Source organism: Chelonus insularis, unplaced genomic scaffold (assembly GCF_013357705.1).
Source record: "Chelonus insularis isolate UGA/USDA-ARS -01 unplaced genomic scaffold, ASM1335770v1 contig_131_pilon, whole genome shotgun sequence".
Classification (NCBI taxonomy): Eukaryota; Metazoa; Arthropoda; class Insecta; order Hymenoptera; family Braconidae; genus Chelonus; species Chelonus insularis.
This window is the reverse complement of record NW_023276372.1, coordinates 1,748,102-1,766,147: the sequence shown is the minus strand read 5'-3', so window position 1 is coordinate 1,766,147 and position 18,046 is coordinate 1,748,102. Positions and strand designations below refer to the sequence as shown.

The following is an 18,046-nucleotide window of genomic DNA, read 5'->3' as shown; positions in this document are numbered from 1 at the left end:
ATCATATAAATTCTGTTAATGAATTTAATTTTTCCAAATTCTGAAAAATAAAAATATTAGTAAAAAATAAGAAAAGTATATGTGAAGTGTTTGATGGAATTATATTAAATGGTACGATGGCTTTTAAATCAAATTCTATTGAGATTATTGTTTGAATAAATAAATAGAGAAACTATTTAAATAACTAAATAATCATAAGAATGAATAAATGAATGAAAGCAATATCAAATAAACTGAGTAAATATAATGGAAATGTTAACAGAAATTATCAAGTAATTTATTGATTGTTAGCTTTTATGTCATCAATGTTAATTAGGAAGCAATGATACCAAAAGAGTAAATAATCCTGTAAATATTATAAATCAATTCTAGAAGCATTATTTTTATGTATTTAATTGCTTAATTGATAATTGATGCCTTTTTAATATTTAGAATAAAAATCTATAATAATGGAATTATAAATACAACTTATTGATGAAATGTGATGTTAATAAATTATATTTAATAACATGTCACGCAAAAATGCTATACAAATATACGTATAAGAATAAAAAAAAATATATTGATGTTAATTTAATCATTTTTCAAAGTTCATGAATCATATAATTATTTAATCTTACCTGGATTTTTTTTCACTTCATGTAATTTTTTTTTTTTTTATGTTCAGTGTAATCCAACTAATGTGAGCATTTTTCAAATACTTTATGTTAAAAAAATTAAGAAACTTTTGCCAACTTTTTTTCAAGTGCTTCATCATCTTTACACTGTTTTAACAGCTCTGCAATACTTCTTGGTTTTTTCTTATCACATTCAGCGTTGTAGAGTGTGCAATATCGGAGATAACGACTCTCCAGTACCTTTCGAGTACCTTGTATTGGTAGACCAAGTTCTTTCATCTTCTTTTTTAATTCTGAGTCTTTCATTAAATTTAATACTAACTTTGGTAAAGGTTGACGTTCAGACTTATTCCTGTAGATAAAAATGTATTTATAGCATGAAAAGAAGCTTGATTCAGCAAATTTAATGAACTGAGATAAATATCGCTTATAAAAGAGAATAAAAAGAGATGATAAATAAATACATTTTCGAACCATTAAAAATATTGAGTCGATTATTTTTAATTTAATACGTATAGAAAATGAATCGTTTCATTTAATAAAAAAATTACTTTATCAATTAAACTTACACTGGTAATATTTCTGGATGTGATTCGCGTTCAGTGCAGGCTTCGGCATGCTTATCTTTATTTATTAATAAAATTTCCACCTGACAGACTGAACAGGCGATTTTCTTTTTATTATCATTGTTATTCCCTTTATCTTTGGAGTCAGCTTCATTTATTTTTGAAGAACAATTTTCAATTATTTTCGCCTCTGACTGTGAGGAGCATGCTTTGTTAGGACTAAACTGACAGTCTTTTGATGTTTGAGAAAATTTCAATTTTTCATCTTCATTGTCATCTTTGTCATTCTTCTTATTAACATCTTCTGACAGTCCGCTTGCAGACTGTAGGATTTTTACATCATTCAATGTACTATTCGAGTTACTATCAACTGTGTTATTTACATTATTATCTACATCTTTTTCTTCCTTAATTACATTTTTTAATTTTTCTCGAATTACTGTATAATTATTAATAATATCTTCTAAAATTCTATTTGGACGCAATTCGTTTTCGTATGCCTCTTTGAAGCAAAGAGGGCATCTTGTTTTATAGTGTAAATATTTTCTGATACATAATGAACAGTCTAGAATAATTAAATAGAAAATCGTTTGTAAATTTTAACTTATAACATTATAAAATTTATGTATATATAAATAAAAATACTTACAGTTGTGAGAACAAAGCGTAATAACTGGTGTATCCATATAATCATAACAAATTTGACATGTCAATAAATTTTCCATCGTCTGAAATATGATTTATTTTTATAACACAAATAAAAGACTATAATTTATTCTTTTAATACAAACCTTGAACTCTGAATATTCATGAGGCAATTGGATTTCTGAATATCGCTCCATTATCGAATCAATTACGTTAACTCTATACACTTATTTTCACTTAGAAAGAGTAATAATCAAGAATTTAAAATTAGACTAATCTCAAATGATGTCAATTGGATCCAGCATGCCATAGTTAATTATTATTGTCATTTTACTTATCTAATAATTATAAATTTTATTTTGGAGTACGCACTTAAATACTTTGATAAGGATAAACAAAAACAAATAATATAACTGAAACGATAAATCGTTGGTATTTTTCGATAAATCTGAGTAAAGTGGAAAGGATCGAATCTATCTGTTCTATCGAAATCTCGATTTGATAGTTCGATTATAACACTTTCGATTTATTTCAACTTTTTTATAATTGTTGCAACTCTCAGTTATTTTTTATTCAATGGACGTCATATACTCATGAAAAGTGCTCTAGTGACAGAAATATCAATCATCTTATTGACAATAAAAACATTGCAAACTTGAATTTGAGCTTCAAAAGAAGTCTGGTGAAGTAACATATATTGTGAAGTGCAAATTGATTTTAACAATGAAGCCAACCCAAGTTGCTGATGAAATGTTTCCAGAAGGAGCTGGTCCATATATGGATCTAGAAGAGGTGATATAGAATAAATTAATGAAATTGAAGAGGTTATGGTATGTTATTATTTATAAATTTTCTTTTATTTGTTAGGCCGGTGGACTCAGTGGATTACTGATGGATTTAGCTGCTAATGAAAAAGCAGTACATGCAGATTTTTTCAATGGTATGAGTCATAAAATGTTAACTAAAAATTCGTTGATTTTAATAACCAGTTTTCATGTTGCAGATTTTGATGACTTGTATAATGATAATGATCTCGATTGAATTTAATACCATACTGTGATTTTATTATTAATATAAATTAATTTGTTGGGCCATAAAATAATGATGGAATAAAAGTAAATTAACATATCAGGTATTTTTTTATTTTCTGAAAGATTATAATATTAATATGTGATTGAAGATGAAAAAGGAAGAAAAATATATAAGTATTAAAATGAAATTATGATCATAATCAATTGCTATTCAAAGTGTACGAAAAAAATTATTTTAATTAAGATAAGTCTACAATTTTGACCTGAAATTATATGAATAATATTCATATTATTACAATTTATTCCATACTTTTAATAGATTAATTTTTGAGAAATAAATATTCTCATTATATGGAATCATTATTTACCACAGTAATTATTGTTATTATAAATGTGCCATATGAAAATGAGTAATTGTTACATTTTATACATGTAGTCGAGATAATATTGTTCAGATTATAATTTATAATACATATATGCTAGACGTATAAACCTGTGTGAGACAACGCGCGATTAAAATAGCACCGAGTTTCAATCACCCTGCACACTTTATTATTTTTCATCTTTTTCTTCTTCATCATATCCAATACTTCTGCTCTTTAACTATCAAACAATTATTCATTTAAAACAATCAAGGAGTAAAATAAATGAGTTACAAAATCATTTATTTCTAAAATAATTTCAAGTGACCATTATCTTTTCTAATTTGTTTTTTTTCAACTCCTCAATAATAAAGTTCTTTCAAAAATATCTTACGTTATGTGTCTAATTATAAAAGAAATCAAGCCACTTTCTGCATAAATATCTAATACAGTATTATTTCACTGCATTATTAATAATGGATCCAATAAATTATCAGGATCCAACTGATAATTCTGGATTCAAGTTTAGCATAAAGAATAGATAGTTAACCTGGGATATAAGTTGATCGTTAAATCCGATCAACTGACTCTCATTAATGGCATGTGATTGAATTATTAGGTACAATTGATTTCGCAAAAAAGCAAAGGCTTTTAAATTGAATCCCAAGTTACGAAACCGAGATGCTAGTTAACATCCACATCACTGTCAGCTGGTTCATCTTGATCACTTTCATCTTCATCCTCATCATCATCCGAGCAATATTGTGAGGGTGGAGATAGTGCTTCTTCTGATAATGAAGTGTGTAAAGACGAAGGTGGTCGTGAACTCGATTCCTCTGTTTTTATTTCCATTCCTTCAATAGTTGTACTTGGTCCAGGAATTGTTACAGGAATGAATTTCTCTAAGTCTCCTGATGCTAACTCTGTATCATTCAAATAATTATTATTTCTTCTATTACATCGAATAGATATAAAAAAAAAATTTCTACTTACGTTCGACGTATTTTTCCAATGACTTGGGTACCATCGATTTGGCTATCCGTAAGTTTTCTTCTCCACACGTTCCATTTTCTAAACCTGAGACATTAATATTATAACAGGTGATACGATTAGTGACTGGTTTATAGCTTGCTTTACATAAAAAGAATAGAATTCGTTATCTTAATAAGACGTACCAAAGGCTAAGCCCATACGCTTTAATACCTCAATGTCATCATGTATCTCAAACTTATCGTTAAAGTTGAACAGGTACTCAGATCTAGAATAAATAAATTCGAATGTAAAAAGAATTCAATCTATAAATAGTTGTAGAATATTCAAAAGTACACTAACTTGTCGTTCGTGATGCTGCAGTCTACGATAGTTTTTTTGCTTGTGTTCAATATTATGAACGGTAATTGTATTGCCGAATTAGGTTTCGGCGGCCCATGAAGACTTTCAGTAACACTATTTCGTTCTACCAAATTTTTGAACGAAATATGTTGAAGAATTAGCTGATGAAGTTGCTGAGTTTTTGCTTTAATTCTTTCGACTTTCTTTTTTTTATCTTTCTCCAGCGACGCACATTCTTGAAGTGAATTCGTTGGCAAGCCCAACCATCGTATTTCTTTTTTCTCTTTGGAGATTATATTCATTGCCATCAAGACATTTAAAGCATCATAAACTCGCCGTCTGATATTTTTCTGATCGTACTGTTGATTTAAAGAATTCATGTGTGACGGATTTGTAAATTCACCGACGAGTTCATCAGCAACTTCATTGTAAGAAGTTGTACCCTTCTTCTTGACTTTTTCACAAACTTTCATAGAAAAGTGTCTCAATCCCTTTCCAACTTTTTCAGCTTTTCTCCGTTTGCTACTAAAATGAATAGTTAAATGAACATATCTAGAGTCATTAAAGAAATAAATAAAATTTAACAATGCATTACTGTGGAACATAATCATTGCCATCGGCGTCATAACGTTTCCGGTTACCACTGTGATCAAGTATGGGAGTAACAAATGTTTTTCCTGAAGCATCTTTCAATATCTGTTGACCACTTGCTTGCTGTTGAGATACGATAGCTTGTTTAATATCACTCTACGAATTATCAAGAGAATATCACTTTAGTGTGATGTAAGTTTTAATTAAAAACACTAATTAGTTACTGTATTGTTAGTTAACAAACCATTTGAGCTGATGTTAATTGAATTGTCTTCGTGACTGCTGATTCTCCTGTTTTGACAGTCGAAACTTTAGCATTTTGTATGGGTATTGTCATAACTCCTAGATAAATATTTTATTATGAATCAATAAATATGATATAAAAAGAATGATGGGTGGTGAATGTAAAATCGTTTGTTAACTCACGTGGACCAGGAGTAGAAGGGCTAGGTAAACTAATGGTTCTTAAAACCTGAGACTCTTGGCCTGGGGCTTTGAATATCTTGATACCACTTGTATTAGATGTTCCCACTATACCACTTAATGTTTTATTAGGTGTACTCTGTACTACCTTAATAACTTGCGGATGTCCTAATAAAAAAAATATAGTAATACACAATTTTTAAATTTTTCCAATTAATTTTATTGTATAATATATTTGATGTTGCGTAAAATATTCTAGTAACATCTTTGTTTTATTATATGATGCATTACAATGAAAAAAATAAAAAAAAAATTAACCAAAGGTCAAATAGAGTGCACTAATAGTAACTAAAGAACTTCGAACGTTTTATAAATATTGGAACGTTTATAAATAAATAAAAATAAAAAAAATCTTGGCTGTATAAAACTCGAGCACGTTGTTCCTTCATGATTTATCTAAGTAAAATAGCTGGATGTATAATTGCAAATATAAAGTAAAATATTAATTAAAATAATGTTGGATAAATGACAAAAATTTATTATGCACTCAAATGACTTGCATTATGGTTAGTTTGTTATATTTAATTTTCAATTGAACATAACGGAATAAAGACATGCATGTGAACTATTGGCGGGCATTTGTTGGACTCACCATTAACGTCATGTATTAGGAAATTCATTGTTTTATTTTGCTGGGTCATCACTGATATCACTGGATAGTCGTAATGAGGAAAATGTTCTTAAAAACCGACCGGGAATAGGGAAAAAATAAAAAGATCATAGATGCAGCCGCACGTCTGAACCCAACGTATTACCAAAATGGCGACTTTGGTAAAGCACCATTTGCGAGTAAATTTTGGAAAGTATATCGATTATTGAAAACACTAAACCACACGAATAATTAAAATATACCGATTACACTATTGTATCGATAAACTCATCCTTGAAAAGGCTTGAGCGTTTTTCGATAAGGCAACAGGGAAATGTAGCTTCTGCGTGCAAATAGAGCAGGGGATAAGCTTGGCGGCAGGACAAAGCTAACAATTTCATTGGCTGACATAAGTCACGTGGGTTTATCCTCTTGCCGAGTTCTACTGTACCTTTTATCAACGCTTTATGCGCATTCCGACGCACTTCTACATCACTTTTCTATTTTCATGAATATTTTTGATGAAAATCACTTTAAACTCCGTTTACATGAAACAGTTAGTTCCCGAAAGGATCGTTTCAGGGCCCTCTCTAACCTAACCTTTTCTCTAACCCAACCTCTAATTAGTAAACAAACTCAGATTATTATAAAATTTGTAATTAGGACGTACAGAGGTATTTTCTTGTGGAGAAGATAGACAAGTCAAATGTTGGGACTTGGAATTTCATAAAGTTATCAGACATTATCATGGATGTTTTAACCACAGTTGGAAGAGATGCTACTGTTTTTCCAGATAATATTAAAAAATGGAAATGTCCAGATCGTTAATTGGTACCAAATTTGTCTGGTCACAATGCTATTGTAAATTGTTTAGGGAAGATGAAGCACACCTCATTTTCCCTCCAAAAAAGTTTCATGTTGATTTTCATGAACATCAAAGATGGTGAGTGAAATAATCCATGTAAACGCACCATACATTTCTCTTGTGAACTTCAATGGTTTGATGTATAAATAAACAATAATTCAAAACTAATAATAACTGGACCAAATATTGTTCATGTTAGTTACGTGCATGATCTACTTAAATCACTTAATGTGTTGTCAATTAATAATTTCAAGTTGGCACGGTGGAGAATGGATTCATAATTTTCCAACCTCCAAACAATAATAAACAAATAGCAAAATTTAAAAAACATGTACCGGCTTTCGAGTTATGGGTATAAAAATATTTTTAACATGGCATTTAATAAAGAGATATTTATGTTATCAAGATATTATCGAAATATTGTATATTCACGCTATTATTCAAGCAGAAAGCATCATAAAAATTCTGAACAAATTAGAAAAGAATTTATTGAATACTTTACAAATGATTTGAATCATACATTTATCCCTCCTAGTCCTGTTATACCTTGGTGTGATCCTTCGGTATCATTCATTAACTCAGGGATGAATCAATTCAAAGGCATATTCCTGGGTGAACATGATCCTCCTGCTTTAAAAGCAGTTAATTATCAAAAATGTATAAGAGTTGGAGGAAAACACAATGATTTGTCTGATGTTGGATTTGATTCTTATCATCATACTTTCTTTGAAATGCTTGGAAATTGGTCTTTTGGAGTTTACGGTAAAGAAGAAGCTTGCAAATATGCCTGGACAATTTTGACTAATTTATTTAAAATTGATAGAAATCATTTATATGTTACTTATTTTGGAGGTGATGAATCATTAAATTTAAAAGCCGATCTTGAATGTCGAGATATCTGGTTAAAGCTTGGGATTCCTGATAATCGAATATTCGCAACTGGTATAAAAGATAATTTTTGGGAGATGAATATTGCTGGGCCTTGTGGTCCTTGCACTGAAATTCACATCGATACATCTTTACAAGCTAGCGATAAAACCTCAACTAAACAAATAAACCTTTCGAACTTAACGGAACTTTGGAATATTGTATTTATCGAACATCAAAGACTGACAAATGGTTCTATTGTGCCTCTCGATAAACAGTTTATCGATACAGGAATGGGTTTTGAAAGATTGGTGGCTGTACTTCAGGGTAAAAAATCTAATTATGATACGGATCTTTTCCAACCCCTTTTTGAAGCGATCCATAAAAGTACAAACGCTCCTAAATATAGTGGAAAATTTGGTACTGAAGATGAAAATAAAATTGATACTGGTTACAGAATATTAGCTGATCATGGGAGAATGATTACTGTTGCTTTAGCTGATGGTATGATTCCTGAGAAGAATCACAAACTTCGGAGAATTTTGAGAAAAGCAATCCTTATTGGTAATGAAACATTTCGAAAAAATAATTTATTACATACATTGATACCTTATGTCGCAGAAAGTCTTGGCAATACTTACCCGGAGATAATTAAAAATTTAAAGCAGGTAATTTTTAAAATATTTGATAGACAAATAGAAATATTTTATTATATAATTATGTTTTTTAGATTCAAACTATTATTGAATATGAAAGCAATCTTCTAGATTCTTTACGTAGTTCTTCAGAAGAATCATGGAAGAATTTAGTAAAGATTAAACCATCGTTAGCTAATATCAGTGACCCATATGCTCCTGGTTTAATTAAAGCTTTTAAAGAATTACAAACGACTCTTAAAAATAATCCTAACTTATCTGTAATATCAGGAGAATTAGCTTTTAAAATGTATGATACATATGGTCTAGACATAGAAGCAATGGAAGAGCTTGCTGAAATTGAACAACTTTCACTAGACAAGCAAGGTTTTGATGAACATTTGAAAAATGCAAGAATTCGATCTAGAATAGGTATAGAGAAATTCAAACGAATGAGTGTATCTCCAGAATGTTTAGAGCAGTTGAAAAATTCTAATGTGCCGAAAACAAATGATTCTTACAAATATCAATATACTTTTGATGGACATCCATATGAGTTTCCATATGAATTTCCACCATTGGTATCAAACATAGTTGGATTAATAGTAAATGGTAAATTTAATAAATATAATTAATGTTTAATATATTATATTTATATTGATAACAAATGGTTCTAGGTAATTTTCTGTCTGAATCTTCCTTGAAGCTAGACAGTAATATTTTGAAATCAACTGAGGTTGGCCTGGTGCTTGATAAAACATCACTATATGCTTTTGGAGGAGGTCAATTATCAGACCGAGGAAATATTTTCGTAAAAGATACATCTTTAACAGTTGTTGATGTTCAGAAATTAGATGGCTATGTTGTTCATCAATTGACTATTGATGAATTAGAAAATAAAAATGTAGAAATAGAATTGTGCGTTGGAGATGACGTAACCGTTACTATTGATCAAAAATATAGAACTAATTTAATGAGAAATCATACAGCAACACATTTATTGAATGCAGCTTTGAGAGCTACATTTCCAGCAATCGCACAACGTGGAAGTATTGTCAGAGACCAACATTTAGAATTTAAATTCACTAATTTTGGAGTAAAAGTCTTACCTGAACATTTGGAAAGAGTAGAAAAGTTGGTTAATGATTGTATAGATGCAGAAATACCAGTTGAATCGAGACCTGTTGGTGTATTCCAATTTTTGGCTGAAAAAGACTTAACTCTCGTTCCAGGTGAAGTTTATCCTGAAAAAGAGCTACGAATAGTTGAAATCAATAGTGATGGTTTAAGATCCAAGTACGTAAAATTAATTAATTAATGGTAAAGTTTTTTATTGATTGTTTTAACAAAATATTAATTTCTAGAGAAGCATGCTGTGGAACTCATGTACATAATACGAGTGTTTTACATCAATTTTCCATTATTAATTTTGTTTCGAAAGGCGCTTCGAATCATATAATAAAAGCTGTCACAGGAGTAAACACTCCCTTAATCGATGCTCAAAAACTTTCAAACAGTAATTTGAATTATTTAGCGAATGTTACAACAAAAGATGATAAAAAAGAAATTATTATGTCATTTGTTAGGGCAGAAATGGCCAAAGCCATGAATGCCAGAACAGATCCTTTCATTGTATACTGTCTTGATTCAAATGACATTAAAGTGGAAAGTGTACCTCTTCAAATGGCATTTGAATTTTGTAAAGATTTACCAGTTTTCTTGATTTTAAAATCAAGAAGAAAAGTTAGAGCTCGATGTGTTGTTCCAGAGGTGATTAAATTTTCTTTATTTTCTTAAATATTTTACTTAAATACATTTCTATATTTAAATATGTTATCATAGGAATATCAAACGGCTGATTTTAATGCTCATTTATGGATGGAAGTTATTAAAAAAGAATTACCAATACAATTGGGTTCATTTGATGACGAAAATCCTTTACATATCAGCCACACTAAAGCTTTAAAGCTTCCAGCTGATAAGATTACGTTAATGACTGAAAATGCGATAAAAGAAGCTAAATTATTTGCCTTAAAACATGTAAAAAATGAAAAAAAAATATCTCAATCATGTAAGTAGTTAAAAGATTTTATTATAAACACAATAAAATTGTAAATACATAGTTATAACAGTAAATAATTAGCATTTCTTAATGAAGATGAGTGAATATTTGTGATACTTTACTCAATAAATCGGTATCATACGTAATTAACAGGTGAATTTTCAATGAACAATTTTTTTGTACTATCTTTGGTTTTGTAAATTACTTTGATGAAACGTTTTCAATGCATGCCATTGAGCAGTATGTAATAGAATATGCTCTCTTTTATTCTTAATGTAATCGACAGCTTCTGAGGGCGTCCATCCATGCTTCTAATTAATTAACAAATTATATTACAGTGTTGAATTATAGTCTAAAAGCTTCTGTTTGAGTAGTAAAGTGTTACCTTCATCAAATAGCAACCAACAAGAGTAGCACTGCGGGTTCTTCCAGCTTTACAATGAACGTAAACTCTTCCCGGTAATTTACCTTCATTATTTGGGTTATTGTCGAGGTTGCCGTTGAATTGGTTTATAAAATCTACTCCCTTTTCCAGCTTCTTTTGACATGGTGTTTCAAAAATGTCTGTCGTTGATAGTTGTAAAAATTTTATTCCATACTTCGCCCATTCCTGATTGAAAAACATGTGGAAAATTTTTATTTGTTGATTATTTTAGTAAATTATAATTATACCTCTGCCGTGTTAGAGAATAATTTAAGTTCATAGTCTTCATTCATAGATACTACAGCAGCGATTTTTTCTTCTTCAATCAGCTAACATAAAATGATTTATTAATTAAATTGATGTCGTAGGTTTTTGTTCATTCCTAATCATTATTTTGATACCTTTTTCGTCATACTTTTGAATGGCAAAGCTCCGAGTATAACAGTCTCATCAATTCTATCATACCACCGTCGCGATGTAATTTTTTCCATCACCATATTATAAAATAGCGTTGGATAAAAGGTCACTCGGGCAAACATAATAGCTGTAATTTAATTTTAACTATATTGATATCAGAAAAAAATTAGATCATTAATAATTTTATTTACTAACAGAATATTTAAATTAAATTTATTGTATCCTAATTTTAAATATGGATAACGAATCAACAGAACCAGCTGACTGGAGGTGAAAGTCAAAAGACATGGGTAGAAAGGAAGTAGTCAGCGATTTGAACGGAAAAGGAAGGGAAATCATTGGTAGTGGGGTAAAAATACCTAATTCCAATAAACATACAAATATTGAAATTATTTTTCAGTATAATGAAAAAATTACTACTTTCGATTTATTATCAATCATTTACATTCGAAAATATTTATTAGAAATACTTTAAAAACTATTTACAACCACTTCTCAGATGAATTATAATAGCTAACTATAATATATCATCGTCTAAGCAATAAAAACCTAAACTTCCAGTTCTGAATAAACGCACAAAATGTTCTGCAGCAAAAACAATATCTGGTCTCACCATAATTTCGTTGTTGTAAGTTTTGATTCTTTTCATTTTTTTCATCCTTATAGCAACAGTCGCAAGTACTTCAAATATATTATCATTTGGTTTCTTTAACTCTAGTTTATCCACATATTCAAAACGTTGATTTTTATTTAGCCAATAAAGAAGGTAATCAGCTAATACTTCTTGACCTACTAAATGATCTTGAAGACAACCAACTAGAGCTAGTTTTAATCCTGTTTCAATGTCTCTGATATTTGGAGTAAGAATTCCTGGTGTATCTAAGACATAGACTGGAGGTTTTTCTGAAATTTTTATTTTGGTAAGAACTGATCTAGTAACTCCTGCTATTGGTCCAACTGCTGTAGCATTTGACTTATGAAGATATTTATTTCTCAGTCTATTTATTAAAGATGATTTACCGACATTAGGAACACCTATAATCATCACAGAAAAGTCGGATGCTTCCACTCTATTGTATCGTTCAGATTCTTCAATTAATTTACAAGCTAGAGGTAGAATTGATTGCATTCCTTTGCACTTTTGATCCTTAAAATTAGTATAAATAATATTTTTAATTCCATCATGGTGTAATCTCTTCTCCCATTCTTGCTTTTGAGATAGATCAGCTAGATCTTTTTTATTTAATACAAATATGTGAGGCTTCAGTCCACTCACTGAATGTCTAAATCGTTCATAACGACCAGATATTGGAATTCTTGCATCATGAACTTCTACAATACAATCTACAGATTTTAATTTTTGTTGCATTTGTTTTAAACCTTTTTGCATGTGACCAGGGAACCAGTTTATCAATTCTTTATGGACTAATCGAAATTTATCGCGAAATTTTGATGTTACATTACCTCCTACATTCGCCATATTTCTTGAATTTCTTCTGCTATTTGTTTTTCAGAAAATAATTAATTTTTTCTTTTAATAGAATGGCCTGAAAAACATAAATTATTATTGATGTTACTAAGTGCATTCTGATTTATTTATTACATGTTTATAATTTCTAACCTCAATGTGACGACGTTTGTAAACACGGATTATCTTGAACTGAAATGATTAATCAAGGAAATAAAACTACCAGTTCATTCACTAATTGTTTGTAAATATTAGTATAAAATTATACGAAGCAATAAATTGACATTTTGTGAGTTATTGTTCAATGAGCAGCGAATGATACTGTGCACTACCATCTACAGATATACCGTATTTGATATTCTGGAGGGAATCAAAGATTATCATGGATGAAATTTGAAATTAAAATTGTGCGATATATTTTATTGAGTGCTATTTGATACTTTTTTATGCATATTTTATGAAAATTATATTTTAATAATTAAAAAGTGTTGACTGAAAATAAAAATAAGTGAAAATTATTCCTTTTTCTTTCAAGACTCGATGCTCCAAAATAGTTGCGCGTGCGCTAATTAGTTTTACACGTGAAAATTAGCGATAACATTTACAACAATATCATGACATAAAATAGTTTGTTTTAAATATAATTAAAAATATCAATAATTGTATTTTTATCAGTATTAACTCATGGTAATTTTCAAATGAAAATGTTTAGTATTTTGTTAAAAGTATTACGCTCTTATTTTTTTAAGTAAAAATTATATAATCCATATTACTAAATACAGAAAGGATGTCTATCAACAATTCAATATCCAAGATTACCAAGAGGACTAACTTATTGCCAACAGTTTTAGGTAATTAATTTTTAATATTTAAATCAGAAAAAAATTAAAGCAATACAACATCATTGTCAACATAAAAAAAATGATTCATTTCAGCTCACCATTCTAAGGGCTATCATACTAGCATAGATAGCAACAGAAACCCTGTGTGGTCTAAAACAGTTTCAGAGGCTGAAAAAATAGTCGGATATTCAACATCTTTTCTCAATTTAAGGGGCCTTTTAAGTGATGAAATTGCCAATATTGCAGTTTTCCTGAGAAAACTGATGGAGTCTAATCATCCATTAATAGATATTGCTAAGTATGTTGCAATGTTTTTTTTTATTCACCATTTTTTTAGAAAACTTTTATTTTAAATAAAAATATCTTGGCAGAAATTTAATTAATAATGGAAGAGTTAATGCTCAACCGTGGGGCCTTATAGTGTTATTAATTTCTAAAGCTGCTGGACTAAGTAAACCAAATAGTTTAGAAGGAAGAGAAACTATTGGAATTCTGCATAGCCAACGTGTTCTTGCAGAAGTAACGGAAATTATTAGAGCTGGTTTTTCTATTCACAAGGGATTAATCAATATTCAGACTGATGTTTATTCAAATACAGAATTAATTAATATGAAATTTGGCAACAAAGTTGCACTACTAAGCGGTGATCACTTATTAGCTAATAGTTACTCTCAATTAGCAGCTTTAAGAAATCAAGAAGTGAGTAATGAATTAAATATTAGCATATATTAATATTAATATTCATTAATTTAATCATCAAAGGTATCAGAACTCATGTCCATTGCTGTACGTGATATAGCTCAAGCTGATTTTGTTGGAAGAAGAGATAACCAGAATAATATTATACCTTCGGTACCACCTGAAGACAAAATTGGATATGCTGTTAGAGAATGGACTCTACAAAATACATTAAGTGTTGGTTCTTTATTGGGTAAATCATGCCAAGGTACCCTAAATCTTGGTGGACACAATGAAGAAATACAAGAGTGTGGATATCAGTTTGGAAAACATTTAGCTCTTGCCTGGCAGGTAAAATAAAGTTGTTTGACAATTATTTTGCGAATTCCATGGAATTATTTGCAGACGGGTGTAGACTTGGAACCATTTACGAAGAAGAGCTCATTACCAATTCATTTCAATTTGTGTTCTGCACCTGTCATGTTTCAAATTGAACATGATTCGGCTATTCTCGAAGAAATTAATAAAGGATTAGAGTCAATACATAATATAGATTATTTAAAGGTAAATTTATGGTAAATAGACGATGTCTTGAATAAAAATTAAAAGAATAATTAATTCAAGGATTGTTTAACATTAGATATACGACCTTACTATCAATGGTCCAGGGATTGAACGAACAAAGGAATTACAGAAACATCATTCTCAGAAGGCAATCGACGCATTAAATACTTTTCAAGATAGTAATGCAAAAACAGCGTTGATAAACATCGTTTCTGCAATATAAGATATTTGAAAAACTTGTGATTTTCAAAGTGTCAGATAAAAATGACTGGTTTGTGCACATCATTACTTATATTTCAATCAGAGAAAAATTAGAAAATTTTTTACTTTTATCAAAGTTTATTTTGTGTTGATAAATTTCTAAATTTTACCAAATAACCTATGTTAAAGGTTGTTTTAGAAATTAGAATTGTCTCAAAAACTTTAATAATTGTTTGTAGTGTATAAAAGTATTAATAATAACAATTTTATTAAGTAAATATATTATTATTAAATATTAATAATTCATCAAATGATTAATCAGTTGGAAATTTAATTAATAGCAACAGTCGATTGGACAAATCATAGGTTAGGTTAGGTTAAATCAAAATAATAATTTTTCAAATAAAAATCATAAATTTATTGTAATTAAAGTATTGCAAGAATTAACTATTAAATAACTGATGATTCACTTCTTTAAAATTGAATAATTGTCATGAAATAAATTTGTAAACAATTATTTCATAAACAAAGTATATAAAAATAAGAATGAATCTGATGACTTGTCAAATACTATGCTTTTACGGTAGGAATTTAGGACAGAGGTGAAAGTTTTGAAACGTCATACGTTTCTGAATACTTGGCCGACTTGACCATGTAATTATTTAGATGGTGGTTGTCGATCAGTACTGCTTTCTGTTTTCGTTAAATGCAGATCAGTGACGTTTATGAGAATCAAAAATTATAATGGCTTTAAATAATTCAATTTCAAGAGTTGTTCGGAAGAGTAGTGCTCTGTCAGTGAAGTTATGTGAAAAGTATTCTGTATTATGCAGCATAAATAGAAATAACTTTTCATCAAGATTGGAAATACACGACAAAAATTCAAGATGTTATGGAACTAAAGTAGCAGCGAACCAAAGACCTGATTGGAATAGAGCAGTTTCAGAAGCTGAAAAAATTGTGGGCTATCCAACTTCTTTCCTCAACTTGAGATGGCTTTTAAGTGATGAGATTGCTAATGTAGCTCTTCATTTAAGAAAACTTGTTGGATCCAATCATCCTCTTTTGAAAACTGCAAAGTTTGTTTTATTTTTGTCTCTGGATAACTTGATTAATTAATTGAATAGTTTATAAATGAAGTATATTTTTTCAGGAGTTTGATTTATAATGGCCGAAATAATATGCAAGCATGGGGTCTCATAGTATTATTAATCTCCAAAGCTGCTGGTCATCGTAATGTTGATGACATGGAAGAAGATAAAGCAGCTGGAGTTTTACACAGCCAACGAGCTCTAGCTGAAGTTACTGAGATGATCAGAACGAGTCACTTAGTTCATAAAGGTTTGGTCAATATCCAACCTGGTGTTTATCCAGAGGCTGCAGAATTAAATGACATGATGTTTGGCAACAAAATTGCTCTTTTAAGTGGAGATTATCTTCTGGCAAATAGCAGTGCTGAACTAGCTGGCCTAAGAAACCAAAATGTAATTATTCTTATTATTTTGCTTCAAAACTAAATAAATAAATTATTTCTTATTAATATTTTGCTCTCTTATTTTAGGTAGTAGAGCTTATGTCAAGTGCAGTACGAGATTTAGCTGAAGCTGAATTCGTTGGTAGAAGAGATAGACAAAATAACCCTGTGCCTCCAGTACCACCTCCAGATCGAACGGGGTATGCTGTTAGAGAGTGGACGTTGCAAAACGTTTTAAGTGCTGGTGCGTTGTTGGGAAAATCATGCCAAGGATCGCTGAAGCTTGCTGGTCATAATGAAGAGATGCAAAATTATGGATATAAATTTGGAAAACATTTAGCTCTTGCTTGGCAGGTATATAAAAATACAACTTTATACATTTGAGATGTTTCTTTTTTAATTATGTCAACAATTTTTTAGGCTTGTTTAGATTTAAGCCCGCTTATTGGCAAAGATCCTCAAATACCTTTTAATTTATATTCTGCACCAGTCATGTTTCATATTGAGCATGATCCATCGATTCTGGAAGAGATTGATAAAGGATTGGAGTCTGTACATAATGTAGATTATGCCAAGGTATGTAAATATTTTGAAATCAAGTAATTCAATAATTTAATTAATTTTTTTATCATGTTAGGTCTATGACATTGTTGTCAAGGGTCCAGGAATCGAGTTGACGAAGCAGTTGCAAAAAGACCATTCGCAAAAAGCAATGGATGTGTTAAGTGTCTTCCAAGATAGTGACGCAAGAACAGCACTGTCAAATATTATTGCTGCTATGGGGGATTTTTAATGAGATATATAGTTGAATTTTAATGTAATGTGAGTATTGAAAATATTCTAATTTTTTTATGATTAAATATTTTTTATAATTTTATATAAATGATCGTTAAAAATATTGAATCAATTTTATACATACACTTGTATTAATATAATATTTTTAAAACAAACAAAAAATCCGTCCATTATTTTTATACTGTTTTGAATAACAAATAAATTGTTTATTGTTATATTATCAGTATTTCTATTCTTTTTAATTTATTAAGTAAATAAGTAATTAATTACTTAATTTATTTATGTAGACAAAAAATTATTTATTCTTCTATTTTTACGTACAGCTAACACATTTTAACTATAACAAACTTTGTACACAATTTTATTTTTAATTCATCACAAACATGAATACAAATGACTATTATATAAGTGTTAAATTTTTCAGAAATTTCAATAACTATAATTTTTTTTCAATATTGTTAATAATAAAGACGGTTGACGATTAAAAATAAGTTATGTCGAGTTTAAAAAAATAGTATGACTAGAATATTTCTATATT

General features: G+C 29.4%; 8 protein-coding genes across 13 annotated transcripts; 4 read left to right on the top strand and 4 right to left on the bottom strand.

The window, feature by feature from the left end:
• Positions 1–423: 423 nt before the first annotated feature.
• LOC118073024 (E3 ubiquitin-protein ligase RAD18-like) lies at positions 424–2,351 on the bottom strand. Its single transcript, XM_035093309.1, has 4 exons — positions 1,975–2,351; positions 1,833–1,911; positions 1,187–1,748; positions 424–969 (listed from the first exon to the last, which is right to left on the bottom strand). The coding sequence occupies exons 1-4, from the start codon at positions 2,023–2,025 to the stop codon at positions 717–719; spliced, it is 945 nt and encodes a 314-aa protein (XP_034949200.1). The 5' UTR covers positions 2,026–2,351; the 3' UTR covers positions 424–716.
• Positions 2,352–2,470: 119 nt separating this feature from the next.
• Positions 2,471–2,956, top strand: LOC118073034 (COP9 signalosome complex subunit 9). Its single transcript, XM_035093319.1, has 3 exons — positions 2,471–2,620; positions 2,696–2,768; positions 2,832–2,956. The coding sequence occupies exons 1-3, from the start codon at positions 2,552–2,554 to the stop codon at positions 2,867–2,869; spliced, it is 180 nt and encodes a 59-aa protein (XP_034949210.1). The 5' UTR covers positions 2,471–2,551; the 3' UTR covers positions 2,870–2,956.
• A 108-nt stretch (positions 2,957–3,064) lies between these two features.
• Positions 3,065–6,610, bottom strand: Dp (transcription factor Dp). Of its 3 annotated transcripts, none has more exons than XM_035093297.1 (8): positions 6,220–6,610; positions 5,571–5,735; positions 5,389–5,486; positions 5,149–5,267; positions 4,554–5,078; positions 4,397–4,479; positions 4,215–4,298; positions 3,065–4,144 (listed from the first exon to the last, which is right to left on the bottom strand). In XM_035093297.1, the coding sequence occupies exons 1-8, from the start codon at positions 6,266–6,268 to the stop codon at positions 3,906–3,908; spliced, it is 1,362 nt and encodes a 453-aa protein (XP_034949188.1). In that variant the 5' UTR covers positions 6,269–6,610; the 3' UTR covers positions 3,065–3,905. The 3 variants fall into 3 exon arrangements, with proteins under 3 accessions (XP_034949188.1, XP_034949182.1, XP_034949171.1); XM_035093291.1 differs by having other exon boundaries at positions 3,066–4,144; positions 4,554–5,075; positions 5,149–5,300; XM_035093280.1 differs by having other exon boundaries at positions 3,067–4,144; positions 5,149–5,300; positions 6,220–6,609.
• Positions 6,611–7,188: 578 nt separating this feature from the next.
• On the top strand, positions 7,189–13,775 carry AlaRS-m (alanine--tRNA ligase, mitochondrial). Its single transcript, XM_035094129.1, has 6 exons — positions 7,189–8,616; positions 8,679–9,195; positions 9,261–9,879; positions 9,948–10,353; positions 10,426–10,654; positions 13,737–13,775. Coding segments are annotated over exons 1-6 (2,979 nt in total). The 5' UTR covers positions 7,189–7,410; the 3' UTR covers positions 13,739–13,775.
• PTPMT1 (protein tyrosine phosphatase, mitochondrial 1) lies at positions 10,693–12,994 on the bottom strand. Of its 3 annotated transcripts, none has more exons than XM_035094192.1 (5): positions 12,100–12,232; positions 11,471–11,613; positions 11,318–11,398; positions 11,031–11,255; positions 10,693–10,956 (listed from the first exon to the last, which is right to left on the bottom strand). In XM_035094192.1, exons 2-5 carry the CDS (start codon positions 11,606–11,608, stop codon positions 10,828–10,830), a joined length of 573 nt encoding a protein of 190 aa, XP_034950083.1. In that variant the 5' UTR covers positions 11,609–11,613; positions 12,100–12,232; the 3' UTR covers positions 10,693–10,827. The 3 variants fall into 3 exon arrangements, with proteins under 3 accessions (XP_034950083.1, XP_034950073.1, XP_034950063.1); XM_035094182.1 differs by lacking the exon at positions 12,100–12,232 and adding an exon at positions 11,682–11,804; XM_035094172.1 differs by lacking the exon at positions 12,100–12,232 and adding an exon at positions 12,951–12,994 and having other exon boundaries at positions 10,744–10,956.
• On the bottom strand, positions 11,484–13,004 carry LOC118073574 (mitochondrial GTPase 1). Of its 2 annotated transcripts, XM_035094160.1 has the most exons (2): positions 12,100–13,004; positions 11,484–11,613 (listed from the first exon to the last, which is right to left on the bottom strand). In XM_035094160.1, exons 1-2 carry the CDS (start codon positions 12,964–12,966, stop codon positions 11,593–11,595), a joined length of 888 nt encoding a protein of 295 aa, XP_034950051.1. In that variant the 5' UTR covers positions 12,967–13,004; the 3' UTR covers positions 11,484–11,592. The 2 variants fall into 2 exon arrangements, with proteins under 2 accessions (XP_034950051.1, XP_034950042.1); XM_035094151.1 differs by lacking the exon at positions 11,484–11,613 and having other exon boundaries at positions 11,926–13,004.
• Positions 13,667–15,462, top strand: LOC118073563 (decaprenyl-diphosphate synthase subunit 2-like). Its single transcript, XM_035094139.1, has 6 exons — positions 13,667–13,805; positions 13,890–14,094; positions 14,168–14,495; positions 14,559–14,825; positions 14,880–15,038; positions 15,115–15,462. The coding sequence occupies exons 1-6, from the start codon at positions 13,742–13,744 to the stop codon at positions 15,259–15,261; spliced, it is 1,170 nt and encodes a 389-aa protein (XP_034950030.1). The 5' UTR covers positions 13,667–13,741; the 3' UTR covers positions 15,262–15,462.
• Positions 15,463–15,511: 49 nt separating this feature from the next.
• On the top strand, positions 15,512–17,630 carry LOC118072932 (decaprenyl-diphosphate synthase subunit 2-like). Its single transcript, XM_035093116.1, has 5 exons — positions 15,512–16,318; positions 16,393–16,723; positions 16,801–17,067; positions 17,134–17,289; positions 17,351–17,630. Exons 1-5 carry the CDS (start codon positions 15,984–15,986, stop codon positions 17,504–17,506), a joined length of 1,245 nt encoding a protein of 414 aa, XP_034949007.1. The 5' UTR covers positions 15,512–15,983; the 3' UTR covers positions 17,507–17,630.
• The last annotated feature ends 416 nt before the right edge of the window (positions 17,631–18,046 follow it).